Source organism: Ctenopharyngodon idella, chromosome 14 (genome assembly GCF_019924925.1).
Source record: "Ctenopharyngodon idella isolate HZGC_01 chromosome 14, HZGC01, whole genome shotgun sequence".
Lineage (NCBI taxonomy): Eukaryota > Metazoa > Chordata > Actinopteri > Cypriniformes > Xenocyprididae > Ctenopharyngodon > Ctenopharyngodon idella.
This window is the reverse complement of record NC_067233.1, coordinates 2,142,187-2,159,122: the sequence shown is the minus strand read 5'-3', so window position 1 is coordinate 2,159,122 and position 16,936 is coordinate 2,142,187. Positions and strand designations below refer to the sequence as shown.

Below are 16,936 nucleotides of genomic sequence, written 5' to 3'. Positions count from 1 at the left end.
ATCAGTTTTGGTCATACGGCCCAAAAAATTATTTTACCTCTTACAATATGAGGTAAAATGCCTACAAATAGACGATTTGAAACGTTTTTAGGTGGTTCTTTGAAACAACTTGTTCTAAAGAACCGATTCGCGGAAAAGAGTCAAACTGCGTCACTGCTGGTAACCAATCAACGATCAGCTCTCTCACGGTAGCCAATCAGCGCCCAGTTCACTCTCTTAAATCGCTTTACAGCGGGTCGCGTGTCTTGGTAGTCTAGTTAGGGTGTGAAAATTTCTAAAAAGTTAGAGAGTGCGGACTAACTGACCAATCTTTATTAATAACAATATACTGCGTGTGCTCGCTTTTTAAATTTAATGTGGAATTGACAGGTTTTGTTGAAAATGTTGCTGGCGGAAGTCAAAAAGCTGAAAGTGGCCGAGTTGAGGGCCATGTTATCGGAGCGAGGACTGGACACGAAGGGCCTGAAGGCCGAGCTAGTGGTTCGGCTCTTTTCTGCGATTGAAGCTGGTGTTGCGTCCATCAAAAGTGGAGATGAAGGGGAAAATGTGAGTGAAGCGACGAGTACAGAGGCTGCAGAACAGCCAAAGTCTCACTCTCTGGAACATGAGCCGAGTGTTAGGACGCAGTCTCCAGTATGCACTAGTTCTACTAGCAAGAGCATGAATGCTTATGCTGATCAAAGTACACAGACTGATCCACCTCATCTCTGCTCATGCACTGCCCCGAGAGCCATCGCCGAGCCGCTGACCGTTAGGACACCAGAGGCCGTTACATCCAGACAACAGCAGAAGAATCCACAGTCTGTACATCCTGTCTCCCTGGCAACCGTTGCTACAGGGGAAGAGGATGCAGAGTCATCATCAGTCTTGGCCATCTCAGAGCCAGAAGCGCCACAGGATCAAGACCATTGTAAGTCACCCTTAGAGCACAATTGAAGAAGTGTTTTTTCACTGAAGGTATAATAAAATGATATTTCAAGATAATGATCATATGACAGTGACTGGCTCTCTCTCCTGCAGTGCTCCATAGATTGTCACATGGAGCTGAGACAGTGGACTCCAGCCCAGAGGAAAACACGGAGCTGAAGAGAGGCAGAGATTATTATGAGTTCAAAGAGGAGATTCATTACAAAAGGTATTGATCTATAACAACAGCATGAGCTGATGATACTCTTCAAAGAACATGATACACGTCCAAACATGATCATATATGTGTGTATGTATAAGAACATATATGAGCAATATCTCACTAGTAGCCGTGCAATATGGCTGTATATCAGCACGGCTGTGATTCGGCCGTAGGTAATCGGCGTGCTGATATTCAGCCATATCGCACGGCTACGAGTGTGATATTGCATTTATACAACAGTTCGATGGCACGTGTGTTAATAAAAAATAAAAAACAACGCAGTGTCTTTAAAACCATCTTTTGTGCAGAACTACTTCCGCCACGGATTCAAATCTCAAGTTAACAGTTTGATCCAAATCCATTATTAATTCTAAAACATTACTTTAGAACTAGTAATGAAGGAATGTTGAGTCCCTTCATTGAAACGCATTGTATTTTGTACAGTATTATTGAGAGAGAGATCGCCTGAGCGAGCATTACCCGTGTCTGATATAACATTCATTCTTCAGGTCGATGTTTATAATATTATATCATTATAAAAATCCGTTTGAATGTCCGCTGAGGAAAGCGATCTTTGTATTTGTCCTTTTTACAGTTAAGGGAATTTTCCATAACATACAGCGCTAAAACAACGTCCTTTGTTTACAAAAGTCCCTTTCAAATTAAAAGTCTCTTGCGACTCACTGACTCATTCACTCGTAAAGTTTGCCGCCATTTAATGGCGTATTAATGTAACTTTTACTCAATCCATATTATGCACTAATGGGCCCTTTCTCAATAGCAAATACAACATATTATTTATATAAAATAATATTTATTAGTATTAACTACAATGGCCATTATAAATGACAACAGGAAATAAACACAATTGTACAATTCAGTGAAACGTACAAAAGCAGTGCTCTACAGGATGTAAGTTAAATATAGCCTTAATATTAAATTAATAAATTTAACACAGCCCAATTCGATTTGCTCTGGAACAAGTAATAGATTAATAAGACCAAAGATTGCCCGTTTTATGTACCCAACATGAATTATATCTCATGTTTAACCACTATAAGAGCCAGCGGCAAATCCCTGAAGCACTGGCTGAGATGAAGCTGTTCTCGGCGGGTACACGAGCACTGAACGGCCGCTGATGGAGCTCACATCTCTGAAAACGTCGAAACAAATTGTAAAATAGGCGCTATGATTAAATATGAGTCACATATTTCAGGTCTAAACAAATACATTCTCACCTAAAAACTCTTAAAACTACAGTTCGTGGTAAAACAAGTGTAGTATTTGTTAAAAATACGGCGGATTTGCTCGGCCGCCGTGACAGTCGCTTCAAGCGGAGCAGTTTTCTGGTTAATCTAAATTTGTGTCTCTGAAAAATAGTTATGTATGGCATTGTATTATGTTGAATATAAGTTTTTGTGTTTGTTTGTTAATGAGGGATTTGTGGACACATTCATGTTTTTATATTTGTGGAGTTATAGTTTTTATTTTGAAGTAAATACACTCTTGGGGTAAGATGAGCCACCTAGATTTGGCACAGAAGGCGCCAAGTGGCATGTTGTTACTAGTGTAATTATTTTTAAACTGAATAATTATTGTAATTAAGGGGATTATTATTTAGCATTTCCATGAATGCTGTTCTTTTGAACTTTCTATTTGTCAAAGAATTCTGAAAAAAAATTGTACACAGCTGTTTTCAACATTAATAATAATCAAATGTTTCTTGAGCAGCAAATCATCATATTAGAATGATTTCTGAAGGATCATGTGACACTGAAGACTGGAGTAATGATGCTGAAAATTCAGCTTTGATCACTGGATATAAATTACAGCTTACAATATATTCACAAAGAAAACAGCTATTTTAAATTGTAATAATATTTTACAATTTTACTGTGTTTACTGTATTTTTGATCAAATAAATGCAGCCTTGGTGAGCAGAAAAGTCTTCTTTTAAAAACATTAAACATTAAAAAGTCGTACAGATCCCAAAGTTTTGAATGGTAGTGTATATATGAGCATTTCTGACTTGTTTTTCCTCAGAGCGAAGACTCCAGAGCTGCTGCCGGAGCCTGAGGAAGAAGCTGAAATAGATTTTGAGGATGTTCGACTCGATTCCTGTAAATTCATCAAGATTCAATCCATGTTCGGATATTGAATAAGTCATTTGATTCAAGATGAAAGTCTGTCCTGAAGAACCGTGTGTTTGTGTTTACAGATAACTGTGACCTGCACTTTGAGGTGGATTCTGACGGAAGCAGTGGTCAGCCGCTCTTCTGGGAGAAATTCCCTCTTCTTTGGTCAGGGTGCAGGATGACCCATGGATTTTGTCATGGGAAGGTTGGATTCGAAGCCAAGGTGTGAATGTGTGAATCCTGGAAATGTTACGTTTAGCAACAAAAGTAATTTGTTAAACGGCACCTTCATTTTCATATTGGTGAATTATTAAAATATATATTTTTTGGGGTCTCTAGTTTGTGAAGCGACTGTCAGCACCTGCATTAGACACGAGCTACGACCCTGATCTACACGTGCTCAGAGTGGGCTGGTCTGTGGACAACACGAGCCTTCAGTTAGGTAAAAATAACATCATAAAACTAGATGAGTACAGTTTGATGACAAACTTTGAAGTTGGCTTGAAAAAGCCAGGCCAGAAATTTTGAAAAGGTTTTAAAAGCTTGAAGTTTGAAGGTTTTCTGTTTGAAGAAGTTTAAAGTAGTTTTAAAGTTTGATTTTACACATTGCTAGCATGATTTGGCATGTTACTAGCATCATTTGACATGTTTTGTTAACATGATTTGGCATGTAACATGTTGGTAACATGATTTAACATTGCTAGTGTGTCGTTAGCACGATCAGAACATTTCTAGCATGATTTAACATGTCGATAGCATGATTTAGCACATTACTAGTGTGTTGTTAGCATTATTTAGCACATTGTTAGCATGATTTAGCATGTTGCTAGTTTGATTTATGATGATGCTAGCTTGATTTAGCACATTGTTAGCATGATTTGTCATGTTAGCATGATTAGCATGTTGTTTGCATGATTTAACACATTGCTAATGTGTTGCTAGTATGATTTTACCACATTTCTAGCATGTTGTTAGCATGATTTAACATTTTTAACATGATTTAACACATTGTCAGCATGGTTTGACACAATGCTAGTGTGTTGCTAGCTTGATTTAGTACTTTAACATGATTTAACACATTGTTAACATGATTTAACATGTTTAAAATGATTTGGCATCATTGCTATCATGATTTAACTTAATATGATTAGCATGTTGCTAACAAGATTTAACATGTTATCGTGTTGTTAGCATTTTGCTTGCATGATTTAACACATTGCTAATGTGTTGCTAACATGATTTGCCATGTTGCTAGCATGATTTTACCACATTTTAGCATGTTAGCATGATTTAACATTTTTAACATGATTTAACACGTTTCTAGCATGATTTAGCAGATTGTTAGTGTGTTGCTAGCATGTTGCTAGCTTGATTTAACACATTGCTAACATGATTTAACATGTTTAAAATAATTTAGCATCATTGCTATCATGATTTATCTTAATATGATTAGCATGTTGCTAGCATGATTTAACATATTTTTAACATGATTTAACACGTTGTTAGCATGGTTTGGAACATTGTTTGTGTGGTGCTAACATGATTTACCATGTTGTTAGCTTGATTTAACACATTGCTAACATGATTTAACTTAATATGATTAGCATGTTGCTAGCATGATTTAACATGTTGTTATCGTGTTGTTAACATGTTAGCATAATTTACCACATTGCTAGCATGTTGCTAACATGATTAGCATGTTGTTAACATGATTTAACATGTTATTAGCATGATTTACCGTTGTTAGCATGATTTAACATTGCTAGCGAGATTTAGCATATTGCTAGTATGTTTCTAGCATAAATTAAAACATTGTTAACATTTTAGCACACGTTAGCATGTCCTAGGCTAGTTAAACATTTAGGCTTTGCTATAGACCTTATGCGCCAGAGAAACAAGCGCGCCGCCATCTTTATAAAATTGTCTTTGAAATTCCGTTTTGCGGTAGCTCTGTACATTTCTGAAAAGGGGCGGGGCTACATAAGGTCTATAGATAGATAGATTAGACATATAAATAGTATATGTAGATAGTTAAGCCTATTTGCTGTAGTGATAGACCGCTTAAATACACGATACGATACTGTTTAAATTTTGGCTCGGAAAAATAATAATAGTCTTAAATAGTAAATCAGCAAGTCTTTATGAATACTAAAAGGTTTCGACGATTATAAAGATTATAGAAATTTTAGAAAGTGCTAAAAAATGCAGTGCTAAGGATCCTGTTATAGATTAAGCTTAACACAGCTATAAATTAATCAAATATTAAAGATCTTTTATGTGATTTTTCTTTCTCTCAGGAGAGGTGGAGCTGTCGTATGGTTTTGATGGACGGGGGAGGATAGTAACTGGAGGAAAGGAAGAGGCATTTGGTGAGCCCTTCACAGAAGGAGATGTCATCGGCTGCTATGCAGTAAGATTCAAAAATAATTGTACAGAAGTAGGTTATAAAGCTGTGTCCCAATTCAGAGGCTGCATCCTTAGAAGGACTTCAGTTTCTGTGCCTGAAAACTACTGTTACAGTGAAAATTGAATTGAATCGAGAATCGAATTGAGATCTTGTGAATCGGAGTCGAATCAGGACATCTGTATCGATACTCAGCCCTACTTAGCTCATGCACACTATGTTCTTCAGATCACATTGCTCTTGTGTTAATTCAGTTCAGGTTCATTATCTGTATCTATTCCTGATCCAGTTCATCAGTGAGACGGGAGAAGCCACACTTTCATTTCACAAAAACGGGCGTTCTCTTGGAGTGGCGTTTCGCCTGACCTCTTCTGCTCTTAAAGGTCAAGCCCTCTATCCCCACGTACTTTGCAAAAACTGTTCGGTTTCGGTGAATCTTGATCCAGATACTCCCTGGCATCCTTTTCCTGCTGGTTTCTGCACACTAGCCGTACTTCCTCCTGGTCAAAGGACTCGCGCGTCTTTGCCGACAGCATCTAAAAGTGAATGTGAGGTAGGAAAGTGTGTTAGAAAATGAACTAAACACACATCTGGATGAATATTAATATTGTGAGATATAAAATCTTTTCTGTCACATTCACCCTCGTTCTCCATCTGTCAGGTGCTAATGATGGTTGGTATGCCGGGTTCTGGGAAGACCCACTGGGCTCAGGCTCATATGCTCCAGAACCCAAGGAAACGCTACAATCTTCTGAGTACAAACTCCATTTTGAACTGCATGAGGGTGAGAAAATCTATCAAGATTATTGTGTCAGAAATAAGACCTGCTCACACCAATCACAAAAAATGGCACATTATTATATTTTTATTGATGTTTTCCTACAGGAGCCTCCTGGAGCCAATCACAGAGATCTGATGCTGCAAGAGGCCACTCAGTGCGTCAGTCACCTGATCAAGATAGCTGCAACCAAGCGGAGGAACTACATCCTTGATCAGGTAATCAGGAATATGTGTGAGCTACGGCTTCATCAGCTGTCCTTTCATTCATGTGTTCTCACGTTTTCACTTTCATCTCCAAGGCCAACATTTATCCATCTGCCCAGCGACACAAGATGCTCTGTTTCCGTGGTTACCAGCGAAGAGCGGTGGTGGTTTTTCCACCTGACGAGATGTGGAGGAGACGTCTCATACAGCGCCAGCAGGAGGAGGGCATGGCACTTCAGGAGATGACTCTTCTTAAAGCCAAAGGTCAGACTTTAACTCGAGTTACTCAATCAGGACACATTGCTGTGAAACATTTTTCATCTCTCTTTCCGTTTCCAGTGAGCTTCACACTGCCAGAGCAGGGAGAGCATCTGGACGAGGTGACGTTTGTGGACCTCGGCTCTGAAGAGGCCCTGAAGCTCTTAACGCTGTATAAAGAGGAAGCGCGCCGCCTCCTACCCGCACCTTCCAAACGCAGGAAACACAGACAAGGAAGTCAAAAACGCCTCATTCATCATTGCGGTAAGAAGAGATGCTGAGAGATGATTTCACTTCTGCTGTTGCGTCATTGAGATTTTTATCCTGAAGCATGATATTGACTCTCATGTTATCTTATTCATAAATGACAACGATTCGGCTGTGTCTGTTAAACCTTTCACAAATACAATCACACCGGAAACATTCAAATCTGTGTTCGAGAGAGCAGTTGTCATGTATAGATATGAAACAGCTTCACAAACAGTGTTTTCAGCCACACAGTATCATTATTTTTGTATTACACGTCGTTTCTGCACATCTTAAAGTCTCAATTCACTCTTAAACAAATTAAGGCCTTAAAAAGGTCTATATATATATATATATAAAATTATTTACATTTGAGTTTCATTAAATGACAATCCCTACAGTATAAATTCCGGGTATCTTTTGTTCTTTGAAACCACACTAATGGGGAAGACTGCTGACTTGGCAATGGTCCAGGAGACAATCATTGACACCCTCCACAAAGAGAGTAAGTCACAGAAGGTCATTACTGAATGGGGTGGCTGTTTACAGAGTGTATATCAAAGCATATTAAATGCAAAGTTGACTGGAAGGAAGAAATTGGGTAGGCAAAGGTGCACAAGCAACAGGGATGACCGCAAGCTTGACAATACTGTCAAGTAAAGCCAATTCAAACACTTAAGAGAGCTTCACAATGAGTAGAATGAAGCCGGAGTCAGCGCATCAAGAGTCACCACACTCAGACATCTTCAGGAAAAGGACTACCAAGCCACTTCTGAACCAGAGACAACGTCAGAAGCATCTTACCTGGGCTAAGGAGAAAAAGAACTGGACAGTGAACAGTGGTCGAAAGTTCTCTTTTCAGATAAAAGTAAATTTTGCATTTCATGTTGAAATCATGGTCCCAGAGTCTGAAGGAAGACTGGAGAGGCACAGAATCCAAGCTGCTTGAAGTCTAGTGTTAAGTTTCTGAAGTCAATAATGATTTGGGGGGGCCGTGACGTCTGCTGGTGTTGGTCCATTGTGTTTTATCAAGTGCAGAGTCAATGCAGCCATCTTCCAGGAGATTTTGGAGCACTTTATGCTTCCATCTGCTGACAAGCTTTATGGAGATGCTGATTTCCTTTTCCAGCAGGACTTTAGCACCTGCCCACAGTGCAAAAACCACTTCCAAGTGGTTTGCTGACCATGATATTACTGTGCTTTATTGGCCAGCCAATATGCCTGACCTGAATCTATGGGATATTTTCAAGAGAAAGATGAGAAACAGTCGATCCAACAATATACAGATGATCTGAAGGCTCAATAGTGCCTCAGCAGTGCCACAGGCTGATCACTTCCATGCCACACTTCAGTGGTGCTGTAATTTGTGCTAGGAGCAAGTCATTTGCTGTAATATGTCCTGCCGATCAAGTATTGAGTGCACAAAAGAACATACTTTAAAGAACTTGAACTTTTCTGTTTTGCAAATCCATTTTTTGATTGATCTTAGGAAATATTCTAATATTTTGAAATACTGGATTTTGGACTTTCATGAGCTGTACGCTCTAATCATCAAAATTAAAAAAAAAAACTTTTGAAATGTTTTACTTTACATGTAGGGAATCTAGAATATATGAAAGTTTCATTTTTAAAAATAATTTATAATAAAAAAATGAACTTTTTGATGATATTCTAATTATATGACCAGCACCTGTATAGTGTGTGTATGTATGTATGTGTAATATATATATATATATATATATATCTAAATATCTTGAAGTCATTATCCATTTACTTGAATTGCAAATGTAAAGTTAAGTCTTGAAAAACTGAACAAAATGAAGTGAGTTCATGCTTAAAACAAGAAAAATATCTGTCAATGAGTTAAACTTTAGCTTTGAATTTTTTTGAATTAAGTTGATTTTTCTGAGCCCATTGGCAAATATTTGTTATTGTTTTAATCAAACTAAATTTCAAAGGTAAATTTCTCAGACTTCATATTTTGTCATTTTACGTCTCAAGTAAATGTATCTTAATTTAAGAATGTTTAGCTATTTGTAAAAAAAAAAAGACAAAAATCCTGAGGAAGAACATCACTTTTTTTGCAGTGCGATCAGAAGGTACAGTAGAAGTTATTTCCGTATTTTACTGGTCGAGAGCAGAGCAATTCAGAGCAATACTTTTTTGTAAAATGAATTAAAAAGTAATGGATATATGTTGGAAGTCATGTTTTCAAACTCTGAAGTGTTAAAACAACTCATTGTGTTTCTCCCTAGACATTTACATTTAGAGAACATATATTGTTGTATTGTTTTCCCTTCAATTTATTCCTTAAATTTCCTGTTGTTGGTCTTTAAAAAGTTTTAAATTTACCTTCGTAGAACCTGCAGAAACCCTGATTACAATAATTCAGATTATCACAAAAGTTTATAGTTCTTCTGATATAAACACTGATGTCTGTGGTCACTCAAAATAAAGTAAATCACCTTTTGAAAGTAACTCGACGCTTCAAATAAAGATGGTGGCAATTACATCGTTACACCAGTAGGTGGTGACAAGTGACCGTTTAGAAAAATGTCTGACATTGAATCATTCATTCAAGAGATTTGTTCAAAAACACTGATTCATCCAGTAATGAAACAAGTGAAATATGTATGAGTGAGTCATTGAATCATTCACTCAACCTTTTTTTTTTTTTAATGAATTAAATATTTTTAAATAGACTGCAGCTATTAATATTTTGTCAGAACCTCTAGTAAGTTGTTTTGCTTAGTTCAGAATTATGGGACAATGTGATCTCTATTTTAAATGATTAATTCTCAGTTTATCCAGAATTGCGCAGCTCTACACATGTGCGTTTTCATTTTCCCAGGCTGGAGGGGAGGTCCATTCGGCTGTCACAATCAACACTCACACTGTGCATTTCAGAAAACACATGTAAGTTTGTCAGTGTGATGATGTTGCACTATTATTAGGTATTCAAAACTAAATCATTTATATGACGACTGATGTGGATTATACTCTTAGAGTTGCCGTCCATCTGCCTTCGGATGCAGCAGTGACCCACAGAGATACAGGAAGTATTACAGACCGTACACTGGGCAGGTAAGAAAACAAAGTATGGCTTATTAAAAAAATAGCATTCACAATATACATATACTTAATAAATCTTTGTTTTTCTTGCAGTGGAGCTTTTCTGAGCAAAACCAGAGTTGTTACGGGAGCATTTATTATGGCTATTGAAGTAAGACGGAAAGCTTCTGATAAACCCAGAACTTTTGTGTAGCAGGAAAAACATCCCAAATCAGCATGTTTTTTGATTAGCAGTGCTTCACCTTTATAACAGTAATTGGTTCTGTCTGTCTGTAATTTCATTTAGAAAGGTCATTGCTTATAATGAGGAGCTTGAGTACCAGAATGCAGTTTGTTTTTAAAGGGTAGTTAATCAAAAAATGAAAAATTCTGTCTTCATTTACTCACCCTCATGTCTTGAGACTTTCATCTGTGGAACATTATAGCAGAGGTTTTCAGAGTATTTTTAGGGCTGATCCAAATTTTATATGGTTTTATTCTATTTTCTAAAGACTGACAAACCATAAAATTCAATTTTATTTCATAGATATTAACAGCATCAGTGTACTGTAAAAAAGAAAATAGAAGTATTTAACATCCATCTTACTTATTTGCACTGAAAATACATTCAAGAACATTTTGTAAATGTGTGTAAATCTGCAGAGCTTCTCTTGCCATTGTCACATTTTCTCATTGTGGCTTGTAAGGGAATATTCTCTGTAAAACTGTTTTGGGAAAGTATTTATTGTGAAAACTGCTCTATCAATAAACGTGAACCCAAAGTTCTCATCAGGTTCAAACATCTAACATTTATTTATAGTGTGACTAGTACAAAGAGAATATTTTCCAGGTCCTAATTGTGCGTCCTTATGGACATTTTTGTCTTTTTCAGTTTTTTTTTTTTTTTTTTTCTTTTTTAATGCCAACTGCATATATTTTGGCACAAGTGTGTATTTTTATTGTAATTTTACTATTTCACACTCATTTCCTTTAATAAATCTATTTTACACTATTAACACAAAATAGTTCCACTCAGGACCTGAAGGACAAAAATGTCCTTATTGAAACCCATTAAAACTGCCATTTTTAATCCCAGGGTCATTTAACTATAAAATGATGCAGTCTTTGTTAATAGGCTTTCATTCTGTTAGCAAGGATTCAAAATTACAATTTTTACTTTTTTACCAAATAGTGCCATTTTCTCAGATATAAAGCAAATCCAACCACTGTGAGTTATGCTGGCATCTAATGGGGAAAATTTGGTACTGTGCCCAAACAAAATCTTACTGAAAGCTCATTTTTTTGAGATATCAACCTCAAATTTGGAACACGACTTATTTAGATTTATGGCTTTGATTTTCTAGCAGTTTGTGTTCAACATTTTATTAAACATTTTAAATAAAATAATGTTCATAAATAATGTTGATAAACCTCTATAACTTTTCTTATTTCACTTTTTAAACTTTTTTTTTTTTTTTTTTTACTTCAACATATAATCTGCTAAAGGTCTTCTTTAAAATGAGACCGAACTTAAGTCTGTGCTCAAATTTTTATGACATTTTTCTCCTCTATGGACCTATGTGTAACTTTTTTAATTGACGTACAAGGATTAATCATTTGTTTTGCCTTTATAGCAGTGTTTTAATCATAACACATGCAAGGTCTTTCGTATATCATCTTGTTCCCTTGAGCTTCTTTGAAAAGACTTTCTCTGTGAATCCCAAAATTTGCACCAAATTAAAAAGTCTTAGTCATTTGTTTTCAAACTTCTAATTTAATATGAAAAATTGCTTTTTCAGATTCAGCCTGTTTACAAAGAATATATTTCAAAGGTATCTCTGCAAAATATATTTTTTATATATTTATAAGACTTGAATTAAACAGCTTGATTCATTGTACAAATGATCTTTTTAGTTCTCTGTTTTGAGTTCCTGGACTTTCAAAGCAGGAACAGAAACCTTTATATGTATTCAGTACGAGAACTTCTATATATAAATATTTTAACTACACCTTTATCCTCCACCAGTATACAAAATATATATTTATATGGTATGTTTTTGCAATTTTTCAAACAAGTATCTTATACAATACACTACTGTATGAAAGACAACTCACAATGTTGTCAATGATACATCATAAAAGTTTAACTGACTGCTGCTTGTGCCATTATTCAGAGGCGGTTTTGCATCTGATTAAATTCAGTAATCAGGCATCACCCTCTGATACAGCAGCACTGCACCTTTTGCTGAAGGACACATCTCTGACCACAGGGGGGAGTGCTCGCTTAACTGGAGCATTTTCTGTAGAACAGAGAAATATGGAATCTTTATATACGGAATGTATTATTCTGTGTTTTTAATGATTGTTTTGTAGACATCTTGCATATGTTAAGAGATGTGAATATGAAATAAACGGGTGTAGTTAAAGCATTGTCTCTTGATGTGGTGGATATAAATGCTTACCGCTCGACTGAGAAACAGTATGTCAGTGGACTCATGGGCCTCAGGACCTCCACGTCTATAGAAGTCTCTCACTTCCTCCGTCGTCAAAGTGCACCTTCACAGAGTAAAAAACACAACTGTGTAGTTCTGTAAGATAACAGCTCATTGTGTACAGACTTAACGACATAATATGGGGTTTACCGAACATAAAACTCTGCGCTGGGCCGGCCTGCACTAGTGTTGTTCAGCGCAATTCCCATGAACAACGGCTTGCTTAGAGAACTGACAGGGACGTTCACCTGTAATGAGTAGGAACAAGAGCAAAGAAAGAGATGATGAGACCAATATAGTGGCACCAACGGCCACCATGTTAGTAACATTTATTTTTTAGGATAGATCCTTTGAGATGCGTCATCTCATTTTCAAGAGGGTCCTAATAAAAAAACGTTAGATGAGACAACAACAATCATCTCATTCAAAACAACACACCACTACAAAATCAACACATAAATATGAATGTTTGCCCATTAATAAATATAAACAGACATTTCACCTAAAGCAATTACAAGTTTCAAAACAAAAAAACATTTTTAAACATAAAATAAAAGTTTGTACATTTAAAAGGTAGATTATTCCAATCTGCAGGAGCCAATATCTAAATACTTTCTTCCTAAAAACTTTTTTAACTGAAGGAGTAAGAAAAAGAAATATAAAGAATATGATATCAGTTACTGTCGCAAATAATTAAAGTATAAATGACAATGTAATCTGCATAAAGATGAGCAGAAGAGTGCGAAAGAACTAAGGGAAGATCATTAATGAAAATAGAAAAAAGAAGAGGACCCAGTATTGAGCCCTGTGGTACACCTCTTTCTTGAAGAAATAAATCAGATTGTTTCCCTTCAATAACAACACATTGTTTTCTGTTATGTAAATTAGAGAAAAAAAAAAAGAAAAAAAAATGTAGAGGACCCAGTATTGAGCCCTGTGGTACACCTCTTTCAGATGGTTTCCCTTGAATAACTACACATTGTTTTCTGTTATGTAAATTAGAGAAAATATAAAAAATTAAGAGGACCTAGTATTGAGCCCTGTGGTACACCTCTTTCTTGAATAAATAAATCAGATTGTTTCCCTTGAATAACAACCCATTGTTTTCTGTTATGTAAATTAGAGAAAATATAAAAAATTAAGAGGACCCAGTATTGAGCCCTGTGGTACACCTCTTTCAGACTGTTTCCCTTTGAACAACAACACATTGTTTTCTGTTATGTAAATAAGAGTTAAACCACAATAAAGAATTTTGAGAAAAACCAACTGCATACAGTGTATCTAATAATAAGTAATGATCAACTAGATCAAAAGTTTTCTTAATACGTGACTAAAGAAGTGCGCAGATACACACCTCATCACGGATCTCTGCACACACAGAGGAGAAGATCTCTGAAACAACGGCTCTCTCCTTACCCTGCAGAAACTCAACACATATGACCTCCTCACTGACCTCTGGACACACCATCTACATCACAGGGAGAGATTACTGCATTTCAGATGATATCTTCTTAATAATTAATACACTTAATTATATAGAAATTTACATAGTAGTGGCTGAAAGTGATGTCCGGTTTTTAATGACCCTACAAGTTTGATTAAGCCATCAAAATATGAGGAAAATAGTGTACATTTCTTTTTAATATTTTGAATATGAGGGAAGAATAAAACAGTAAACTTGCTTAAGGTATTTATCTGACAAAATTATTTGGGGAAAAAGGGGAAGCTACAGGTTTTTTTTTCCTGAAACCCTGATGATGTACGTCACCTTTGGCTCAGGATGACCTCCAGGTATGTCTAACAGTCCTGCAGCCTCTGCCACTTTCTGACTTCTCCTCAGTAGGACAACATCTCCATCTGCGGTTGCCATGACAGCGCCCACCCCCAGCGGCTGCGCGAGGAAGGCCTGTGGATCTGCACATTCATTCCGTCCATGACTCTGCAGGTTTCCTGCCTCTCGTGACCAGTTAGTTCCAAGGTAGTCTTTATAACAGGTCAGGCCTAACTGTAATTTTAGCACACATGATTGCTCATCTTTTGTTAATCTTTCCAATGATTTATTGCCACTTTCTAATTGCTCTCCTTCACCACACTGTAAGTGCATTAGGTTTTGGACAGCCTGTTCTCCCATTGGTCCGTTTTCCGTGACGCAGAGCTCCGCTGAATGCAGTCTGAATTTAGCGCCATTGAAGAGCCACGGTTCTTTGGTCACTCTGTCACTCCACACGGCTTCGATGTGCTGCTCGATCTCAGGAAAACTCTGACGATTGAATCTAGTGTGGGAGAGTAGCAAATAAAAGACTATCATTTTTACAGCAGCAAGAATTCTGGTTAAAATGTATAAAGTGTGCGTTTTTAGACTCTGTAACTTGTCATTATTCATTACATACAAGTATATATATATACATACATAGTATTGGAAACACTTTTTAATGTTTTGAAAGTTTATATATATATATATATGTGTGTGTGTGTGTGTGTGTGTGTGATGGAAAGATACTGCACCTGTCTGAAATTTCTATGTGTGTTTGATGTTCTCCAAGAGCTTGTAATGGATCACAGTGCAGCATGAGGGACACCTCTGGATCCATGACAAAACCTTTCAAACTGCTCCTAAGTGGACTTTCAGCATGGGTGTCTTCTTAGTGAGGTGCCTACCTAGGCATGCTTTTCTGAACAGTGTACATCTAGATGGGCTGTATGTTTTAAGACAGAGTTAATCGGTTATGAATCAACTGACAGATGCCTTGTGTCACAGGCGGTTCCCCTTGTGTTTCCTGTGGACTGTCTCTACTAGGAAAACAGTTGAATTAGCCTTACAAACGTTTAAAAAAAGCGAACAAAGTTTACAGATATATGGAGTTTACTGCATAAGAAACGGTAAATTTAAATACACTTTTGGAGACTTCCACTTATTCTGTTGTTGACAACATACAGCTTACTAACCAAAACTTACTTCCTTACCTAAGAGGCAGTCGGACTCTTAACTGAACAACTTCCGCAATCGCTGAACTTCAAAATAAAAGCCTGTAACCGTGTAGACAAAACAGAGATAACAAAACGTACTGTCCGAAACGTAACCAAAGCACAGGATATGTCGTGTATTTTCTGTGATTAAATAAATGTTTTTTTAGGAAAATTCGAAATTTTATAGGAGGTAATGGAATTGGAGATATTTTACCTACACCAGTTTTATCTTGAGTGAGGAGTTTACGTTTACACGACAACGATGTAACGTACTAAAATCGAAAAAGGTTTTTCTTTCCACAGATGAAAACGTTATCCGTTCACACGGATCCGCGAAAATGACTAAAAACGCTGTATTATGACAAGTAGTTGATGTCGTCGCTTTGTAAATAAAGACTACGCGCCTGCGCATGCGCATTCTTTTACAGCGCACTCGCGTTTGTGCCTATCCAACTTATTTTTACACGATATTCTTCTCGTTATTTCCCCATAGCTGCTAATAAATCGGAAGTCTCACACATACACAGAAAACACCTTATCTTCATGTGGAAAAATAAGGTAGATAGACTCGTAATACGCATGTGCAAGTCGCACCGTTTTCCCAGATTCGCGTTTTTGCAGTTTACACGGAGATGACAAACTTGCACTTTGAAACCCTTTTTCAAAAGTTTGAGTTTTCAGGCCACTAAAACGCTGTTGTCGTGTAAATGAACGGCCAAAACGCATAAAAAGTTTTCCGTTTTTCGTTGAAAACGGTGTCGTGTAAACGGTCCCTTAAAAATCACGTTGAAAACAAAAATCGTCACATTCGTTAAAGGAATAGTTCACCCAAAAATGGATAGCTGCGTTTTAAATCGAATACTTCTCTACTATATAGTATGCGAAAAGAGTAGTATATGTCCAAATTCAAGTACCCTGATGACTTTACTATCCCATGAGGCCACGGGAGAGGATTTGTGAATGGAGTTGAAGGGACATAACTGACGCTGGTAGGTCATGTGACATTAACAACATGGCGAATGTAATGCATCCAAATTCATTCATACTACATCCATTCGTACTATATAGAACGTACTTTTTCAACGGTCATGAAGTAAATTTATATTCAAACGTAGTACCTGCGCAGTACGCGATTTTGGACGCAGCTGATGTTTTCATTTTTGGATGAACTATCCCTTTAAGAGGGACTTTTAGTCCTGTCAAATATGTGTAATAAAGAATTCAGATCAGTGAATTTATTTTTCTTCTAAACTACAAAATACTTATAATG

The 16,936-nt window shown here is 36.7% G+C and overlaps 2 protein-coding genes across 2 annotated transcripts; one reads left to right on the top strand and one right to left on the bottom strand.

Moving 5' to 3' along the window:
- The first annotated feature begins 207 nt into the window (after positions 1–207).
- On the top strand, positions 208–10,996 carry si:ch211-107m4.1 (heterogeneous nuclear ribonucleoprotein U-like protein 2). The gene is made up of 14 exons (XM_051859894.1): positions 208–910; positions 1,021–1,135; positions 3,173–3,249; positions 3,348–3,487; positions 3,604–3,706; positions 5,562–5,674; positions 5,958–6,221; positions 6,330–6,452; positions 6,554–6,664; positions 6,748–6,916; positions 6,992–7,174; positions 10,008–10,072; positions 10,163–10,240; positions 10,322–10,996. Exons 1-14 carry the CDS (start codon positions 382–384, stop codon positions 10,376–10,378), a joined length of 2,127 nt encoding a protein of 708 aa, XP_051715854.1. The 5' UTR covers positions 208–381; the 3' UTR covers positions 10,379–10,996.
- A 965-nt stretch (positions 10,997–11,961) lies between these two features.
- Positions 11,962–15,715, bottom strand: nudt22 (nudix (nucleoside diphosphate linked moiety X)-type motif 22). Its single transcript, XM_051859898.1, has 7 exons — positions 15,664–15,715; positions 15,205–15,395; positions 14,468–14,972; positions 14,054–14,167; positions 12,850–12,947; positions 12,670–12,763; positions 11,962–12,507 (listed from the first exon to the last, which is right to left on the bottom strand). Exons 2-7 carry the CDS (start codon positions 15,288–15,290, stop codon positions 12,406–12,408), a joined length of 999 nt encoding a protein of 332 aa, XP_051715858.1. The 5' UTR covers positions 15,291–15,395; positions 15,664–15,715; the 3' UTR covers positions 11,962–12,405.
- Between the last annotated feature and the right edge of the window lie 1,221 nt (positions 15,716–16,936).